Source organism: Mauremys mutica, chromosome 3 (assembly GCF_020497125.1).
Source record: "Mauremys mutica isolate MM-2020 ecotype Southern chromosome 3, ASM2049712v1, whole genome shotgun sequence".
Classification (NCBI taxonomy): Eukaryota; Metazoa; Chordata; order Testudines; family Geoemydidae; genus Mauremys; species Mauremys mutica.
The window spans coordinates 85,765,697-85,785,498 of NC_059074.1; the positions used below are offsets into that span (position 1 = coordinate 85,765,697).

The window sequence follows — 19,802 nt, forward strand, 5'->3', positions numbered from 1 at the left end:
GAGAATATTTTAAACTATTATTCTGCCCTAAATTGGAAATCTACTGAGAGTAACTCCTTTCTTTCTAGTGGAGGGACGGGAGTTTCTGAATCACTTTTGGTGCCCCAAGGATCTCTTCCAAATGTTAGCTGCTTTACCTTTTATCTTCCATACTACATATCCTATGACAATCATCAACTTTTCAAAAGAGGAGTGACGTAGTTCTATCCAGACTCTATCAAACACTCTCCTGAATCAGCAAGAGAAATCACTAAAGGAAATAACTTTTCCCTCAGAGACAGAGCATGCCACCTCCACACAGCTCTCAACTCCTATTAGTTCAAGCATGTGGGAACAAACCAGAGTCTCTATCATCATGGAGAGTAGTTCAGTACAGTATTTTAAACTACTGGAAAAGCCATTTTTCACACTAAAACAAAATTAAATTTTAACTGTTGGTAATAATATATTTGCAAAGACAGTAGCTTGGTGTTTTGAGGTAGAAAATATTAAAACATGATGAAGTTCCAGGAAGGAAGCAGAAATCCCATTTGGTTAAAGAATCACAGCTGAAGGACCACTAAGCTTTCTGATCCTGATGTAAAATGCCTATGAATTTCTGGAAGAAGCAGCTGTTAGTACATTTAGTACAGAATTAGTAAAGGTAACACATGTACAGCTTCAGCATCGTGAGGAAGCATCCCTTAGTACACTGTGAACATATGACCAGTTTCACTACTTGCATACATCATAGCACGGTCAACAATTGTCATCAGTTAAAGGTATGGGATATCTATGCACTTGTCAGAATTACAGGCAGTCCTCAAGATGAAAACCAGGAAGAGTCCTGATAGCTGTAATCTCTAGAGCAGGAATGGACAACAGGTGGACTGCGGGCCAAATATGGACCACCAGATGCTTTTGAATTGACTACAAACTCTTTATTTACTTATTATCATTATTGCTATTGTGGTGTGAAAAATGTTTCTCTGGAGACTGGACCTTGACTATACCTTGACCAAGAAATTTGGACCTTACAAAAATAATTGACTATCCCTGCTCTATAGCAAGTCACATGGGCAGATGTCTTCCTTCACCAAAGGAGAAGGTACCAGCTCATTCCTCCTTTGATCATCAAAATTGGGACAGCAACATTGCCATGTGGCATTAAAGCAGATAATGGTAAGGGAAGGACAATTATTTTATTTAATTACAGAGTTAAAACAAAAGCCTTGGAATTTATGTTTATCACTCCAAATCTTTTACATCTGAGAGTGAAAAATTCCTATATATAGCTAAAATTAGCTTTAGGAATACAAGTAATTAGATTTAACATAATTACAAATATACATATATATAGAAATGCCTAGTAATAAAAGTGTACAGACAAATTACCTTGGCTTTTCTGGTGCATCAGACGGATTGCTACAAAATGGTTCTTGGTAAATTGTTTCTGCAAGGTCATGATCTAGCAAAGTTGCCATGATTTCTTCACGACTTGGTGGGGACATGAGAGGTTTAAGAATGTGAGCAGTACGAGGCGTAAAACTTCCATTCTTTGACTGTGAGGGAGAACTGGTTGATCTTGGTGAACTATCTGGAGTTGGAGTTAATCCTTCATTGTTTCTTGAAACATACAACTCTAAATCCTCAGAAGCTGCATCCACGAGCTCACCATCCGGAGAAGACAATACAGAAGTAAAAGAGGTATTAATTGAACCAAGTGGCTGACATGGTTCAAAAGTGGTTTCTTTTCTAGTGCAGCTTTGAATGAAGTCTGAACAGCTTGACTGTGGAAGGCTAAGAAATACCTCTTTATTTACCGGATTTCTATTCAACTTGAATTTCTCATTTACATAGTCCCCTGCCTTTTGCGTACAGAAAATATCTACTGATGAGCTAGTTCGAGATGCTGAAGGATGAACATTGTTTCTCCACGGACCATGGCGATGGTTCTCATTGTTATCCATAGAGGTTTTCTCAAAAAGTTCAGGACTTAGAGCACCAGATGTTATCCAGGTACTTGGGTCTGAAGAGCGATGTTTTTCTTCCTCAGATTTTTGGCTATTATGACTGAAAAGTTCATTTTCTGCTGTTTGTCCAGGAAAAAGATCCTGAACTGCATCACTCAAAAACTTCTGTGGCAGACTTTGATCTGCTGGGACAAACTGACTTGCAGAGTACAAACTACAAAATCCAGTCTGCCCTATGGTATTAATATCAAAATTGTAATTATGGTCTGGTGACAGGCTGTCTTCAAGTGAGTAACAGCTTTCAAAGCCTGGGTCTGAAAAAAAAATGGGGCTGTCATCAGATATAAAATGGTCAATCTGATTAGTGTTATGCTGGTTTGATGAATCCACTTTTAAAGGTTTGGGTGTTTTTTCTTTAGGTTTTGTATTTCTGGGAGTGCGAGACTTTCTTGGTGATGTGACTGACTGTGATCTTTTAATTGCTTTATGCTGTTCAGGAGAGCAAGAGATACTTTTGTTTATCTGAGGTGAAACTGATAATGGCTCTTGCAAAATACCTGCATGTTGTGCTTTTTGCTGTCTCTTTTGTAGTAACTCTTTTAGAACAGCTAATCCAGACTGTCCTTCACTGAATGCTGATGGGGTCATTACAGTCCTGTTTTCACACTGGGAGATAGTTTTTGTTTGCGAGATGGTTTCTGACAAAGACCTATGTTTTATTCTTTCAGGTTTAAAATGAGACATATCAAAAATAAATCCTCTCTGTTTTTGCTCCCATCTTAGCTGTTTCACTGGACTCCTTAAAGAAGTTACAAAACAGTTCTTAGGCAACTGAAGAGATCCATGGCTTTCCTCAGATGATTTAAGTATAGAAGAATAAGGATCAGCATGTTTTGATGCTTCTGGTAAGCACACAATCTGCTGCTGATTACTGTCTTTACAATGCAAAAAATTAGTAGTATGCAACTGATCTGTCTTCATTGTATCTAGAAAGCTATGAGTTTCATTTAATTTTCCAACTGATGACAAGTATCTATTCTGTGAATTTATAATCTCTTCTGTCTTTGTAGCTGTTTTATCTTTAGAGATACATACATTATGTGTTACCTGAGATGAGTGGTTAGATGGGTCAAATATATTATTTTGAATCAAACTAGATTCCTTCATTCGAAACACAGCATTTTGACTCTTAGACCTTTGGGAGTTTATTTTTGTTATTTCCCTTCCAGGTATCACAGGAGCAGAAATGACAGATGAATGAAGATTTTCTCTTGGAGTAGACAAACCTTGTAAATCCACAGGCTTATCAGTTTCCATCAATGGATGAAAATAGCCAGATGAATTTCCTTGTACATCAGCTGTTGAGGGGAGCTGTGTTGATGGTAGATGTCCGGTTGAATAGCCAGTCAGAGGAACATCTTTCTGAGTAAGAAGTGGTTGTGACCTGCCAAAGTTGTGAGTAATTTCAGGCAGATCTTGATGTTTCAGCACAAATTTAACTTCTGCAGCAGAACAAGTATTTCCTTTTTCATCTTTAACTGTCATACGTTTTCTTGATATTTTTTCAGCTATTTTTTGTCTCGGTTTTGTCCTAGGTTTCTTCTTTCCATCATTTGCTGTTTTATTAGTCTGATTAATCTTATTCCTTTTCTTAGTAGCTACAGTAGCAAATTTCTTTTTACATTTCTTAACCTGAGTTTTTGCTCGACTATTTTTTCCTACAATGGAATTAACAGTCTTGCTGATGTACATGTTAGGACTCTTAATAAGTAAAGCTTCTTTGTCTAGTCCATTTATAATTTCTTCTGCTTTTGGATCAGTGGGAGACCAGCAGCGAGGGGGAGATGCATTTACTGGACTTATGCTTCTCTCAGAGAGAAAACCTAATTTAGACATAACGTCACTATAATGATAGTCACAGTCTTCAGCTTCAGCATTATAAGATGGTGAAGGAGGAGAAAGGATTGCATGAGTTCTTTTTCTGAAAGATAAAGTTCTTTTAATATTTTTACTACTTGCTTTTTGTGGTTTTCCAACTTTTTTCTTAGCTGACTTATGTTTTGCTTTCCTTCTGTGACTTTTCTTTGGTGTTAATGGATAAATAGGATATTTGGTTGCAGGGGAGTCAGGAACGTTTGGCCAGAAGTCCTTTAAAGGTGCAAGCTTTTTATATAGGTTCATCTTTTCTTCTGTAAGTATTACTTGTTCCTCACTAGAGTCTATTTTTCCTATTTTAACAAGCATATTTTTTCTGCCTCTAAATCTATTAATGATAATGTATTTGATAATAACAGGTGGCAGTTTTTTAGAGAGTTTTCTACGTTTTCGAGATTTCTGAGACCCATCCAAACTTTCAACACTTTCTATGGGCTGAGGTAGGCTAATTTTTGAGTTGTGCATGACAAAACTTGATTCACTGTCTTCAGTCTCATAATTTACTTTTCGTTTAGTTCGGAGTGTATATTTATTCCCACATAATCCAAATGACTGCTCTGTTTCCAGGGATCCATCTCTAAATTGGCAGTCAATACAATTAGCATTATATGTAGGCATTTTGTTTTCAAAAGCACCATGAGGAACTTGAACTAAATCGCTAGGTAATGCACTGTCCTTGCCAGGAATGTTACTGCAAGCATCATCTTGTGTATTGCAGCTTTCCTTTGTGGCTGCAATATCACTGACACCTGCAGGCTCCTGATGATTGCCAAGACCCAGTTTCTTTTTATTCAGCTTTAACCTGGATTGTCTGTTGCCCTGCTGTAATTTGTACGTCACAGGAGCTAATTTTTGTGGCCGGCTGAGACAATTAGAAAGAACCACACTGGGAAAAAACATATAATGTGCTGCTTGTTGACTGAGGCTTGGTTTTTCTGTCTTATGCTCCTGAAATTCTTCATACCTAATTTTAAGTTTATTAAGGCTACCTTCTTCATCAGTGCTACTTTCAACACAATGCCCCGCAGTTCGATTCCCTCCTGAGCAAGACACCAGTTCGCAACTTTCTGTTACCGTTGAAGGGAAAAAGCTATTTATACCTGTGCTGCTGGATTTTTCATTTGCTTCAGAGGGTATTTTATTTTTGGAGAGGCTTAACTCTGAAAAACTGAATGAGTTTTTACTCATCACACTATCACTAATGTGGCAGCTCATATGCATAAAAGAGGCATCATCCTTTTCTACCTTTCTGATGCTGGTGTACTTCCTACTTGGTATCTGTCTGCTCACCGATGAAATATCTTCTTCATAGTCAAAAATATTATTTTCACATGAAGAAACTGGAAGAATATCCTTATTACTTTCCTTGTGAGAGTTTTCAGAATGGGCGCTATTGCTGAATGATGTTGGACATTTTGCAGCGTAAGTGCTTTCTTTTGTGAAAGAATGGATTGAAAGATCAGGTCTTGCTTCAGTGTTTGGTTGTGAAAGCTCTTCTACTAAATCTTCGTTGTTCAAAACATGGGAAGAAAGGGCACTTGTGTGTTTACACTGAAAAGTAATCTTAGCAGAAGATGGGGGTTCAAGCGTAGTAGCGTCTTTGTGAAACATCGAGGTCTTTACGGACATTTTACTTGCTGCAATTATGGAGGAGTGAGTTCGAGAACTTTCATTATTCAAAGGATTGTCTGGAATGGAAGAAAAGCAATTATTTTTACTTTTCTCCCCTCATTTCAAAATATTCCCCCTATTTTAAGATATTAACCATTTAAAGATACCTCTATGAAAGGAACTCCCATAAAAAATCCAAATAATATTTTATTTATGGGCAAGATTGTTATGACAATGATTATGGCTACATTTTAGGCACGGGTATTTTTAGTAAAAGTAGTGGACAGGTCATGGGCAGTAAACAAAAATTCACGGCCTGTGACCTGTCAATGACTTGTACTATAAATCCTGACTAAATCTTGGGTGCTTTGGGGCACAGGGCAGCCCACGGGCACTGCGGGTGCTCGGGGTGGAGGTGGAGGTTTGGCGGGGCTGGTAGGCTCCTAGGTGTAGGGGCGGCCAGGGGGCCCCGCCCCGAGCGCTGGCTCCATAGCTCCAACTTACTGGGAGTCATGGCCAATGAGAACTGCGGAGGCGGTGCCTGTGGACGGAGGCAGCGTGCAGAGCCACTTGGCCATGCCTACACATAGGAGCCAAGGGACATGTCGCCACTTCCAGGGAGCCCCCCAAGGTAAACGCTGCCCAAAGCCCTCACCCTCTCCTGCACCCCAACCCCCTGCCCCAGACCTCTCCCACACCCAAACTCCTGCTGCTGCTGTGGGGGAAGGGGCACGGTGGCCCAAGACTGCCCCAGCAGTGGCTGGTGCAGCTGGCCCAGGGTCTACACAAGCTGTTCAGGCAGCCCCTGGGCCAGCCTCACCAGTCACTGCAGAAATCATGGAGGTCCTGGAAAGTCACAGAATCCATGATTTCCATGACCTCCAGGACAGACTCGCAGACTTAACTATGATGCATATGAGTTGTCATACCAGATCAGATCATTTAAACAACGAGTTCAGTAGCCATTCTGCCAGTCATTCCTAAATACTATACGTATACACACATCCCAAATTTTCAAACCAGTGACAGAATTTAGGCTTCTAAATCCACCTATAGATACCTAAACACAAGTGGCCTGATTTTCAGGAATGCTGACCTACCAATGCCAATGATGTCAAGGAAGCTGTACATGCTCACTACCTTTGAAAATCAGGCTTCTTATTAGGATTACTAAATTTAGCACTAGAGACTTAATTTCAGATTTTGAGATTTAGCTATAGTCATTTGCTTTGCTCCTGTTTCAACTTGCATTATTTATTGTTCTGTGTCTATCTCCATGCATTTCCATAAATCATGGAAACCCAATGAAGGATTTGTTTGGTTATTATTCAGATAAAAGGATAACAATAGGGTAACATTCAAGAGAAGAATGCCCAGACAGCTCATCAGCTGAATAATTGAAGAGTTTGCCAAAGGGTCATTATTTACAGTTAAATACATGGTATACAACCTCTCTCTCACCTGAGATCGTATACTATTACTTTCAAATTTGCAATGCAATGAGGCACTGTCACAACATATCATCACCACCCTTCATGGATTATTTTAAAATATATTTCTAAAATGCAAAACCATTCCAGAAAGTATATTTTTAAAGAGTGTTTATAAACCAAATTCTTGCCTTATTGAGCACATGCAAACTGCATTAATTGTATAGAAATTTGTGCACATGCATAGGAGGGCAACATTTGCACCCAAGGGAGGCAATTAATAAGAATTTCATGCTAACCAGCTAGATTTCAGACTAAGAAATACGGTGTTGTAGAGTTTGAATTTAATCTGCAATTTCAAGTTTGTAGTCCATTTAGTACACCTCTACCTCGATATAACGCTGTCCTTGGGAGCCAAAAAATCTTACCACGTTATGGGTCAAACTGTGTTATATTGAACTTGCTTTGATCCACTGGAGTGCGCAGCCCCGGCACCCCGGAGCACTGCTTTACCACGTTATATCCAAATTCATGTTATATCAGGTGGCATTATATCGAGGTAGCGGTGTATAATTAATACAGTATCTCAAAACTATATTAAAAGAATGTTGATGTAACCATGTTGGTCTCAGAATATGAAACACACAAGCAGGTGAGGTAATATCTTGTACCTTCCACCAACAGAAGTTGATCCAGTAAAAGATATTATCTCACCCACCTTGTCTTTCTCATTAAAGAAAAATGACTACTATTAATTAGAAAAAAAATAAAGCAAATACTTCATCTTAATATTAGGATCCCACAGAACCAAGTATTTATTTATTTATTTTATATATATATATATATATATATATAAAGTGATCTATATATTATCTTTATATAAGTATATTGAATTATATATATGTGTGTGTGTGTGTATTTCATTATCTTGTTCAATATACTTATATAAAGATAATATATAGATCACATTACTAAAAGTAAGTAGAAAATAATATTTAGATATTTTCTTATCATCAAACTCAGACTATCCACACTATGAATTGAGGTCATTTCAGACCTTTTTTAATTTTTGCAGAGATAATGAGGGTAAGGGGAGAATTTTTTTTTAAATTCTGAAACTTCTTCCTTGCTAACTTGTTCCTGCTTGTCATTCCACAGTTTTAAACTCATGCAATTTCAGGATATAGATATGCAATACAGTTAAACCCTGTTATCTCGACGGCCTAGGGGTTTGCCAAAAGCCATCGAGATAACCAATGATCGAGATAAACCCCTATCCACCCCCCCACCCCCTCCCTGCCCCCTTACCGCGCTGCCTGCACGTGGCTGGATCCGGCAAAGCGGAGCCGGGCGGACGGACGGACGGGCGGGGAAGCGGAGCCGGCGGGCGGGCGGCAGGCGAAGCCGGGACCAGGTATGTGGGGCGGGGACGGGCAGGGACCAGGTATGCGGGCCGGGCGGGCGGGCGGGGACAGGCAGGGACCGGGTATGCGGGGCGGGGAAGCGGGGACCGGCGGGCGGGGAAGCGGAGCCGGCGGGCGGGCGGCAGGAGAAGCCGGGACCAGGTATGTGGGGCGGGGACGGGCGGGGACGGGCAGGGACCAGGTATGCGGGCCGGGCGGGCGGGCGGGGACAGGCAGGGACCGGGTATGCGGGGGCGGGGAAGCGGGGACCGGCGGGCGGGGAAGCGGAGCCGGCGGGCGGGCGGCAGGAGAAGCCGGGACCAGGTATGTGGGGCGGGGACGGGCGGGGACGGGCAGGGACCGGGTATGCGGGGCGGGGAAGCGGGGACCGGCGCGGGGAAGCGGAGCCGGCGGGCGGGCGGCAGGAGAAGCCGGGACCAGGTATGTGGGGCGGGGACGGGCGGGGACGGGCAGGGACCAGGTATGCGGGCCGGGCGGGCGGGCGGGGACAGGCAGGGACCGGGTATGCGGGGCGGGGAAGCGGGGACCGGCGGGCGGGGAAGCGGAGCCGGCGGGCGGGCGGCAGGAGAAGCCGGGACCAGGTATGTGGGGCGGGGACGGGCAGGGACCGGGTATGCGGGGCCGGGCGGGCGGGCGGCGAAGCGAAGCCGGGCGGAGGGGCGGGCGGCAAAGCGGGGAGCCGGGCGGGCAGGCGGCAGGCAAAGCGGGGACCAGGTATGCGGGGACGGGCTGGCAGGGACGGGCAGGGACCGGGTATGCGGGGCCGGGCGGGCGGGGACGGGCAGGGACCGGGTATGCGGGGGTGGGCGGGCGGCTGGGGACGCGGGGAGCGGGCGGCTGGGGAACCGCGCGGCTGGAGAGCCAGGGAGCGGGTGGCTGGGGACGCGGGGAGCCGGGCTCGAGATATTAGGGTTGGGCAAATCGACATAACAGATGAGAAGCCCATAAGATAAAGAGGGAGTTTGGCGGTTCCACTTCTAAAACCTCGAGTTAATAGGATTGGCAAGTTAACCGAGGTCGACATAAATGGGTTCGACTGTATATTGAATGAAATGCAGGCTGAAAGTGAGTTGCACTGTATTAATTATGGGTGGTATATAACTGAAAAACAGTACATAGGGAGTCTAGATTCTTTCACAAGTTTACTAAATTCAGTATACTTACAGTGAAATCCTGGCAGACTTAAATGGTCTCATGAAAGTAGTAATTTCTATATTGAGTATGCATAATAAAAATTTTAAACAGAAAAATCCCTATGGTAACTGGATGAGCTTTACCCTCTCCTTTAAGACTAACAGAAGACCCTCTTTACCCAGACCATAACGTAAAAGAAAACAAAAAAAACAGGGTGGCAGCCGGAAGGTACAGTTGGGAGAACCATAAACCTTTTATGAATAATCATTTTATAAGCCAATTTACAGTATTTAAGGGCCATTGCCTGCAATGTGTTGAGAGCACCTCCCTTCCACTGACTTGGGAGTTGAAAGCAAGCAGATCTTCCAGGATTGGTACACAGATCAGGAAACCACTTATGTTCCAAGCAGTAACTCAATTTTTAAAGTAGTTTTACCATTTACTTACCACCATTTTCATCTGCGGTTCCATCTAACTGAGGTATAGAGAGATTAGCTAGAAGCAAACTGTTACCACTCCATTCCATTTCTTCTTCTGAAGATGAATCCTCCTCTTCAGTTGAGCTTCTATGCATATTTTTGCTCACTGACCTAAAGAAAATTAAGAAACCCTGATAAGAGCAGGATATTTTAGATTTAGATTTCATAAATTGTATGAAGGGTCGGCTAGGGAAGGGGGTCGTGGCCCGGCCCCCACCTCCTATCTGTGTTTCCCCCCTCCCCTCCCCGGGACTCCTGCCCCATCCAAACCCCCCGTTCCCTGATGGCCCCTCTGGGACCCCTGCCCCATCCACACCCTGCCGCTTCCTGTCCCATGACTGTCCCCGGACCCTCACCGCTGCTCCATCCAACCCCTCCTCTCATTCCTGATGCACCTCCCCCCACCCCGGGACCCTTGCCCCATCCAACCACCCCTTCTCCCTGTTCCCTGACTGCCCCCGGAATCCCTGCCCCTGATTGCCCCCTGCCTCCCCATCCAACTCCCCCTCCTTCCTGACTGCCCTCCGGGACCCCTCTCTCCATTCAACCCCGTTTCCCCGCCGACCAGCATTCACCCCCCCCGCCCCCTGACCACTACCCTAAACTCCCCTGTCCTCTATCCAACCCCCTCTGCTTCCTAACCCCTTACCGCGCTATCTGTAGCGCTGGTGGAACTACAGCCGTGCTGCCCAGCTGGAGCCGGGCCACGCTGCTGCTGCTGCCACCACACAGCACAGAGACCAGGTCAGGCAGGCTCTGCAGCTGCGCTGCTCCAGGAGCTCACAGCCCCACTGCCCAGAGCATTGCTCCAGCGGTGGAGCGAGCGAGCTGAGGCTGCGGGCGAGGGGGAACTGCGGGGGAGGGGCCGGGGGTGAGCCTCCCAGGCCAGGAGCTCAGGGGCTGGGCAGGACGGTCCAGCGGGCTGGATGTGGCCCATGGGCCATAGTTTGCCCACCCCTGCTACTGCTGGTAGTCCAGAAAAGAAGTGTGCACTGTAAGATTTAATCATTGACCCCAAGGTGAATGGGAACACATGGTGCTATTGTTGGACTGTCAGGTCAGTCTTTACAAATGTATTTCCTAAACATTCACTCTAGGTACATCAAGTGTCAAACATATACAGTAAGGATCTAAACTGATTATAATGGAAAGGATGACAGATCAGGAACACAGATACAGGAAAAAGCTACCTTAAAATATGTTCTCAACAGCAAAATTAGAGGCTTGGATACAAAACACACACATATAAAACTGATTATCAAGTAAAAGCCATATCTAGCCTGAGATCTACCCAGATCTCCCAGTGCTCAACGGGAGTCCCTTCTGTAGGCCAGAGGTAGTGTATGAGTATTTAAGTCACTTCATTTAGAGTTACATATTCACGGGAGTTGAAAACATGAAGTATTTGCGAAAAAGGACAAATATTTCTTTAAAAAAAAGGAAAAAGCCTGTTTTCCATGTCAAATACATACCTTCTTTTTTCTCCATGCTCTTCATTGCTGCTATCCCATCTTTGGGACATAAGCAAACTGAGTTCCATCTCTTCCTTTTCAATCTGTGGTTCATTTTCTTCATCATCACTGTTCTGGAGATTTCTGTTGCTTCCAAGAGAATGATTTTGAGATAATGTTCTGTGTCCTCCCATTTGATACCCATCATCCTCCAAACCAGCCAACAGGTGTATCATGGCCTGATCAGAACTACTGTCCACTGCAAAAAAAAGCCCACACATACATAATTTTTACCTACCTTTGATCCTACTTGTAAATGAATGTTTAGTTATAACTTCTCAGTAAAATAACTTTAAAATACAATTCCTAACCATTTTTAATCAATTAATTAGGTAGTGATGGGAGTTGGTGGAGGCACCAGAAACACGGCTCTCTTCATGGCCACCTTATTTTCCATTTCCCTGGTTTACATCACCCTCCCTCTGTCAGGCTCCAATCCTGACAGCCTTATACCTGTTCCTTACATTTCTTCCTTCTTGCTCTGGTTCTACTAATTTCACTCTCATCAATGCTCCTTTCTCTCCAATTCCTTCCACCCCCTCACAGTTGGTGAAAAAGGCTCTCTCTCTTCATTGCAGCAGTTGAAGCCATCTTCTTTTGCTCTCTTCTCTTCCTAAGTAACTTAACCTTTCTTGCCTAATCAATTCCCAGGCTGCCAACTCCGACTGACTCCTCTTCACATTCAATTCCCTCCTCAAACACTCTTCTCTGCTTTTCCTCCTATACTCCTCTGCACCCTTCACTGTCCAAGATTTTGCCTACTTTTAAAAAAAGTAAAATTGAAAGCATCCAGGAAGAATATTCCTCCTCTCCTTCCACCCCTAATTCCTTCTTTCTATTCAGGAGGTCTATTTTCTACTATTTGCCACTGATCCCACAAGCTGTTCCCCTGATCCCATCTTTCTCTCTCTCCTTTCATCCCTGGTTTTCCTCCCTCTCCCATATCTTTAAAAGTTCTCAATCCTTGGGCTTCTTTGTCTCTGCCTTCAACTAAAGAATCATAAAAATGTAGGGCTGGAAGGAATCTTAAGAGGTCATCTAGTCCAGCCCTCCATAATGTGGCAGGATGAAGTATACCTAGGCCAGGGATTCTCAAACTGGGGATGGCTGAGGGGGTCATGAGGTTATTATGTGGGGGGGGTCGTGAGAGGACAGCCTCCACCCCAAATCCACTTTGCCTCCAGCATGGTGGCAATAATGGTGTTAAATATATAGAGAAGTGTTTTTAATTTATATGGGGGGGAGTCGCACTCAGAGGCTTGCTATGTGAAAGGGGTCACCAATACAAAAGTTTGAGAATTACTGACCTAGATCATACCTGACAGGTGCTTGTCTAACCTATCCTTAAAAGCCTTCAGTGATGAGGATTCTTCAACCTCTCTTGGTAAACTAAACTATCCCTATAGTTTAAAAAGTTCTGCAGATTAAGCCCATTGCTTCTTGTACTACCTTCAACGGACATGGAAAACAATTGTTCATCATTCTCTCTGTAACAGCTCTTAACATACTTGAAGACTATTATCAGGTCCCCATTCAGTCTCCTTTTCTCTAGACTATACATACCCAGGTCTTTTCCCTAGCCTTTCCTCATAGATCAGGTTTTCTAAACTTTTCATCATATTTGCTGCTCTCCTCTGAACTCTTTCCAATTTGTCTGCGTCTTCCTTAAAGTGTGGCACCCAGAACTGGAAACAGTACTCCAGTTGAAGTTTCACTAGTGTCAAATACAGTGGAACAATTCCCTTCTCTCTCTTAGATATGACACTCCTGAAAATACAGCCCAGAATATTAGGCCTTGTCTACACTGCGGAGTTTTCTCGGCAAAAGGCAGCTTCTGGTGGCAAAACAGTGGAGGTGTACACACTGCAATGCTACTATTGGCGACAAAATAAAACCACCTTGACGAGAGACATAGGGCTTTTTGTAGCGAAGTTAAAATGACAAAGTGTCAGTATAAACTCTGCCCTTTGTCCCAAAGAGCGTGCAGATGCTCCCCCAGTATCCCACAATGCCCACCGTGACTGCTCTGCTTACTGTTTTGAACTCATCTGCCCTGCAGGCATGTAACCTGCCCTTTCAAAGCTCCATGAAGTTCTGACAGCTCAGCATGCTGCTCTGCCCTGGGACCAAAGAGCAAATCATTAATGTGGAATGCTGTTGTCTCCTGCACTAGGAACACAGAAGCAGGCAGGCAGGGACCGGTGTGTGTGAGACTGCTGTGCAGAGCCAAGGAGGGAGGTGGGGGCCTGATGTCCGCAGTGTCCCGCTCCCCCTGCCTCAGAACTGGTTGCTTTCAGCAGCTGAGACAGCATGCCAACACGCTCATTCTCCCCCAGCATATACATTCTCTCACATATACCCTCTCCACACACTCCCTGTCACACGCTCCCCCACTCACTCCTCCCCACTTCAGTTGAAAAGCAGTTGGCAATCTAATAGGATGCCCATGGAACAATGGGATTAAGAATCCTGCATCATGTGACACTGTACCTGCCCCAGGAGGCATTGCAAACCCTTCCAAAAGCACCCTGAGGCCAATTGCACAGTGGGACAGCTACCCACAATGCACTGCTCTCTATATTGATGCAAGAGCTACTAGTGTGGATACACTCTGCCAACACAGAGTGTGGACATGAAACAATGGTTTAATTAAAGCACTTTAATTAAAGTGGCATAACTTTTGGCAACAACACTCTGCAGCCTAGACATAGCCTTAGCCTTTTTCGCAGTTGCACCACTTTGTTGACTCATACTTAGGGCCCTACCAAATTCATGGCCATGAAAAACACGTCACAGATTGTGAAATCTGGCCTCCCCCCATTAACAATTTAGAGACCCTAATACGGGGCATTTAACCGTTAAATATTCCTCCTTTCATCATGCTCTAGTTCAATCAGAAGTTATGGGAATGATGCAGACGTTACTGGGTAAAATTCTGTGGCCAGTGTTATACATAGGGCCCTACTAAATTCACGGCCATGAAAAACACGCCTGAAATCTGGTCTTTTGTCTGCTTTTACCCTATACTATACAGATTTAAAGGAGGAGACTAATCCAAAAGGGAGTTGCGGGGGGGAGGGGTCGCAAGGTTACTTTAGGTGGAGAGGGTGTCACAGTATCACCACTCTTACTTCTGCGCTGCCTTCAGAGCTGGGTGACCGGAGAGCAGCAGCTGTTGGCCAGGTGCCCAGCTATGAAAGCAGCACCCCACCAGCAGCAGCACAGAAGTAAGAGTGGCAATACCACACCATGCCACCCTTACTTCTGTGCTGCTGCCTCCAGAGCTGGGCGGCCAGAGAGTGGTGGCTGCTGACTGAGGGCCCAGCTTTGCAGGCAGCAGCACAGAAGTAAAGGTGGCAATACCATAGCATGCCATCCTTACTTCCGCGCTGCTGCTGGTGGCAGTTCTGCCTTCAGAGCTGGGCTCCCAGACAGCAGCCACCACTCTCCAACTGCCCAGCTTTGAAGACAGCACCACCAGCAGTGCAGAATTATGGGTAGCAGTATCACAACCCCGCCTACAATAACCTTGTGACCCACCCCCCCACACCCTCCCAAACTCCTTTTTGGGTCAGGATTCCTACAAGTACAACACCTTGAAATTTCAGATTTAAGTAGCTGGAATCATGAAATTTACTATTTTTAAAATCCTATGTCCATGAAATTGACAAAAGTGGACCCTGACCTTGGTAGGGCCCTACTCATATTCAATTTGTGATCCACTATAACCCCCAGATCCTTTTCATCAGTACTAACATCTAGCCCAGGGTCGGCAACCTTTGGCACACGGCTCGCCAGGGCAAGCACCCTGATGGGCCGGGCCAGTTTGTTTATCTGTCCCGTTGGCGGGTTCCCCATTGGCTTGGGATGGCAAACCGCGGCCAGTGGGAGCCGTGGTCTGCCGAACCTGCCGACATGGCAGATAAATAAACTGGCCCGGCCTGCCAGGGTGCTTACCCTGGCGAGCCGTGTGCCAGAGGTTGCCGACCCCTGATCTTCCCAGTTATTCCCTATTATTTGTAGCTGTGCATTTGATTCTTTCTTAAGCTCAGTACTTTTCAGATGTCTGTATTGAATTTCATCTTGTTGATTTCAATTCCAATTCCTCTAATTTATCAAGATCCCTTTCTATCTATTTATCTTGGGGAAAATTCTTCCCATCCCCACCACTTGTCTCTCTGATTACCGTCCACCAATACTTCCGGGGAGCTGGTCTGTTAAAGCCAGCATATGAGAGTTCTCTCTCACCCCAAACCCAGAGGAAGAGAGCTGAGAAGAGTGGGAGCAATATAAGCAGGGGAGAGAACAGGCCAGCCAGGCCCCCCTTCTCTCTGACCCAAATTTTGAAACTCCAGAATCTCAAGCATCCCCACACCTCTTAGAGACATATGAAACAGGAACTCCTCCCAGCACCTCTAGTTGGTTGACCTGGAAAATGACATTTTGGATTAGAGAGGTAGCAGCAGCAGAGCAGTCTTTACAAACCAGCTGGATTGGTGAGAGATTATAGAAGTCGACACTGGAAGGCAACCTTTTAAACTGCAAACTCCTTGGGGTAAGGAGTCTGCCTTCCTCTAGGTTGGTACAGATCTAAATACACTGAGGGAATGCAACAGTTGCCAAGAATGTATTATTCATGTCTTGGTTATACTCACTGAAAACTGCAGTCTGATTCAGTCTCTGAGACAGTGGATGAAAACACTGACTATTTTCCATGATGTTTAAAATGGCTTCTTCATTAATAAGCACGTCCTCCTCTTTATTAGTATCCCTGTTAGGTTCTTTAAAAAATTAGACAAAACTTGAAGGTGTAATATACATTGGTGTTTCAATATGAAAGCAAAACAATTTCTAAATATCAGTTTGTGGCTATTAAACATTCAAGTATTTACAAATTATTTTAAAAGACTTCTAAAAAGTTTCTGTGGTTCTATCAACTACGAACATTTTGATCCACAAAATGTCTTTGTGGTGGTGAAAAACCTGCAGATTTTGTGACTTGCTTCACATTCTTTGCACTGCTCAGGTAGCACAAAGAAAAATTAGCTCCCTAGTTAGGTATGCTACTGACACAAAGAGGACCCAAGTGCATATAAAGAGATGGCATAGCTGGCTCCTAAGGACCCCTGGTGAAGAGTTTACTTTACTGGCGTTACAAGGAGCTAAAGTGAGGGCAAAAGTACTGTTTAGTTCAGGCAGTCTATATCGAAGAGTCAAATCCTGCTCGGTTTATTCATGCAAAAAGTTCCAATGGCCTAAATATGTGAATGTGTAAGGCTTGGTCCCTAAAATTAATGTCACTGAAAATACTCACCTGCGTTTAGCTTCTTATCTTTGTGCACTTCCACCATATTAGCTGGTGAACATGGAACTCCTTTAGGAGAAAGTACCTCTGAATGTAGTGTTAACTCAGCAGAGAACTCCTCTGATCCATTACTGTAGTCCACTGAGCCTGACAATGTTCTATTTAATTTTAAAAAAAAAAATCTTTAAAATGACTATTCAGGTTAGTACAAAAGGTTATAAATCATGGGAAATGGCTGACCACTTACACAGAGAAGTCATTTTGCTTGAGGATTTCCTTAAGTCTCTTTTGAAAGATTTTTTCACTCTCTGTTGTTGGCACAAATCCACGATCTTTAAGATTTTTTTATTTAAAAAAAAAAAAGGTTTGTTATTTGGAGCTTTTATTCTGATCTATCAACACAAAGTGACTTGTGTATGACTGCTAGGATGATCGCTTAAATTAGCAACTCACTAATAATCTTTTGAAAAAATATATTTGCTTAAAACTAGTTCAAATTTGAGTGTTACAATTGTGATCAGAAACCAAAGAAAGACAGTACAACCATAACCAATGCAGCTATTATTTCTGGGGGAATTCTGTGCCACTGCACATGTGCAGAATCAATTAACTGTGCATATTTTTAATTTTTTGTGCAGAAAAAGGCTTCTGCCAGAAAGTTGCTGCAGTTCTGCCTTTTGCCCCATCCGAGAACAGTCTCATTCACTGCACAACCTTGATTAATTCCAAGAGTACAGTTTTCCCTGTGCAATTAATTTTAACATGACCAAAACAATGTATTTTTCTCCTATCCTGGTTCTGAGAAATAACTACATTGTTTTAACTGAAACTTCGCCAAAAAAAGAAAAATCAGTCTTAGGCAGATAGCCTGGAAAACCTCAGTCCAAATGGTTTAAGTCTGACAAAGTTATAAGCAACTGAATATAGGGTATTATAATGGAAAGTGTCAGGCAACCTTAACTTTATTATACACAGCACAGGCAGCAACCTGTGCTGTGTATAATATATTCTGTTAATTAATATGATTTTGAATCAAATCTTCCATATTTTAAAATACAAACATTGGATAATGCTCTTTCAATAAAATAAAAACAATAAATCTCAAAAAACCTGAAACTTAATACATTAACTTCAGCTCTGTATCCTATTCACCTCTCCTATAAAAATGTTCTATAGACAAACTGCACATCATTGTACACTTCATTTACCTTGTGAATCAGATGGACTAATCTGAGACGATTCATTCTTCTCTCTCCGGCGCTGCTTTTCATCTTCCCATATAGCTTGCAAACCAGGGTTCCTGCCAATCTGGGCTGGAATATGCCAGAATACATCAAGGAAAGGTTGTCAGGGTGAAGAAACAAATTCTTTAAATAACTATGACAATGGCATATTGTTCCACTAATAGCTTTTGCCACATCAGTCCGCTGCTGTTCATTGCAAGTCATACCTTGCCTAGACATACTGGTATAATGCAAAGTTCTGGCATAATTCCTCTATTTATTCCCTAGTACCCCTTGCTTTTGAAGTCTCTTACTACTTAGTTGTGTGGACAAAAGCATAGCTTTTTTTGGCACCCATGCCAATGTTAATTCAGCAGTCATTAAACAAGATGCAGAAGAACCAAAATAAATGGAATTTTACATCCTTTTCTTACAGGCCAAAAAAACCTACTGAGTCCCATTACCAAGATTCTGTGTTGTTCCTGCGATGCTTGGCTAATCTTCTAATCACCTGCTTTCTCCTCTCTCCAATTTCCATTTTATAGTTCTTGTTTATCATAGCGTTTTGTACTGCTGCCCATCACTAGAGTATCTGAGCACCTTATTACACCTCTACCCCGATATAACGTGACCCGATATAACACAAATTCGGATATAAGCAGCGCTCTGGCGGATCAAAGTTCGATAAAACGCGGTTTCACCTATAACATGGTAAGATTTTTTGACTCCCGAGGACAGCGTTATATCGGCGTAGAGGTGTATTTATATTGCATGCAGTATATCAGATGCCTCAATCAGGGTTTCAGCCATATTGTGCTAGGCATTATAATAATATGACAATATAAATCCCTGCCCTGAAGAGAATTACATACAGAATAATTAGCAATTCACCTTCAACATCCAATCGATTTAAAATATCAGCAGCTACTGCATCCACCTCCAATTCGCAGGTACTCTGTGGTTCAACACCATCTAATATTAAAGAGCTGTAATAAAATAAATATCACACAGTCAGATGGGTTAATTTGATAATATTTTAAAAATGTCACAAGAAAAATTCTCTCTCTCTGACTTGGAGTGGCAACCAAAATACTTGCAGGGAAAAAATTACTATGTTAATTCAGTCAACGTTACTATCTAACTTCTATCTAGTTATTATTGCCACTCACTATCAGTTTTTAAATCAACAAACACATACCTATTTCTAATTTGGATACATTCAGGTCTCCAAATACCGAGGTCATTTTTCGAGGAGGAAGCGAAGATGCCATTTCTGAAATACTGTGGCAGTGATACTTTTAAATGGATTTCAAATGTGAAAATAACCAGGTACATATTTGAACAGAATTTGCTTTTAATAGGAGAATATTCTTACTGCTAATTTCTTTCTGGGATGCTGATTCCACTTAGAACAGAGAATAGCTCCTTTTTATAGGCAGATTAGGCAGGGGAGCAGCTAGTAAGCAGCTCTCATTTTGTCACCTTTCATCTAGAGTAACACTATTCCCTCCATTGCTCTCTCATCAGTTTGGACAGAATCCATGTTGGTGGAATCCAGGAGCCAGAAAGGAATTAGCAGTAAGAAAATTCTCCTTTCTGGGTCAGAGTTCTATAGTGCAAAACAGGTAGGGACTGGTTCAGCATTTTCCATTAAGTGTAAAGAAAAACAATGCAAAAGATGCCCTATTTCCCAAACCCCATATAAATAAACTGCTTCTCTGGGATAATGTAACAAGAAACAATCAAGTAAAAAGAAACTACCAGGGCCCCAAACCAACTAAACATACTAAGGACTACT

At 43.1% G+C, this 19,802-nt stretch overlaps 1 protein-coding gene across 2 annotated transcripts in view; it reads right to left on the bottom strand.

Annotated features, from left to right (window-relative positions):
* The window catches only part of REV3L (REV3 like, DNA directed polymerase zeta catalytic subunit), a 242,819-nt gene that overhangs the window by 68,145 nt on the left and 154,872 nt on the right, over positions 1-19,802 (bottom strand). Inside the window, exons 6-13 of one of the 2 annotated variants that reach the window (XM_045010184.1) lie at positions 18,896-18,990; positions 17,990-18,094; positions 17,029-17,113; positions 16,791-16,939; positions 16,132-16,257; positions 11,438-11,675; positions 9,934-10,076; positions 1,375-5,575 (exon numbers count right to left, since the gene is read on the bottom strand). In XM_045010184.1, the coding sequence (XP_044866119.1) occupies positions 1,375-5,575; positions 9,934-10,076; positions 11,438-11,675; positions 16,132-16,257; positions 16,791-16,939; positions 17,029-17,113; positions 17,990-18,094; positions 18,896-18,990 (5,142 nt within the window). Of the gene's footprint in view, positions 1-1,374; positions 5,576-9,933; positions 10,077-11,437; positions 11,676-13,510; positions 13,527-16,131; positions 16,258-16,790; positions 16,940-17,028; positions 17,114-17,989; positions 18,095-18,895; positions 18,991-19,802 lie in introns of those variants that run through there. The other variant, XM_045010187.1, reaches the window with a different exon arrangement.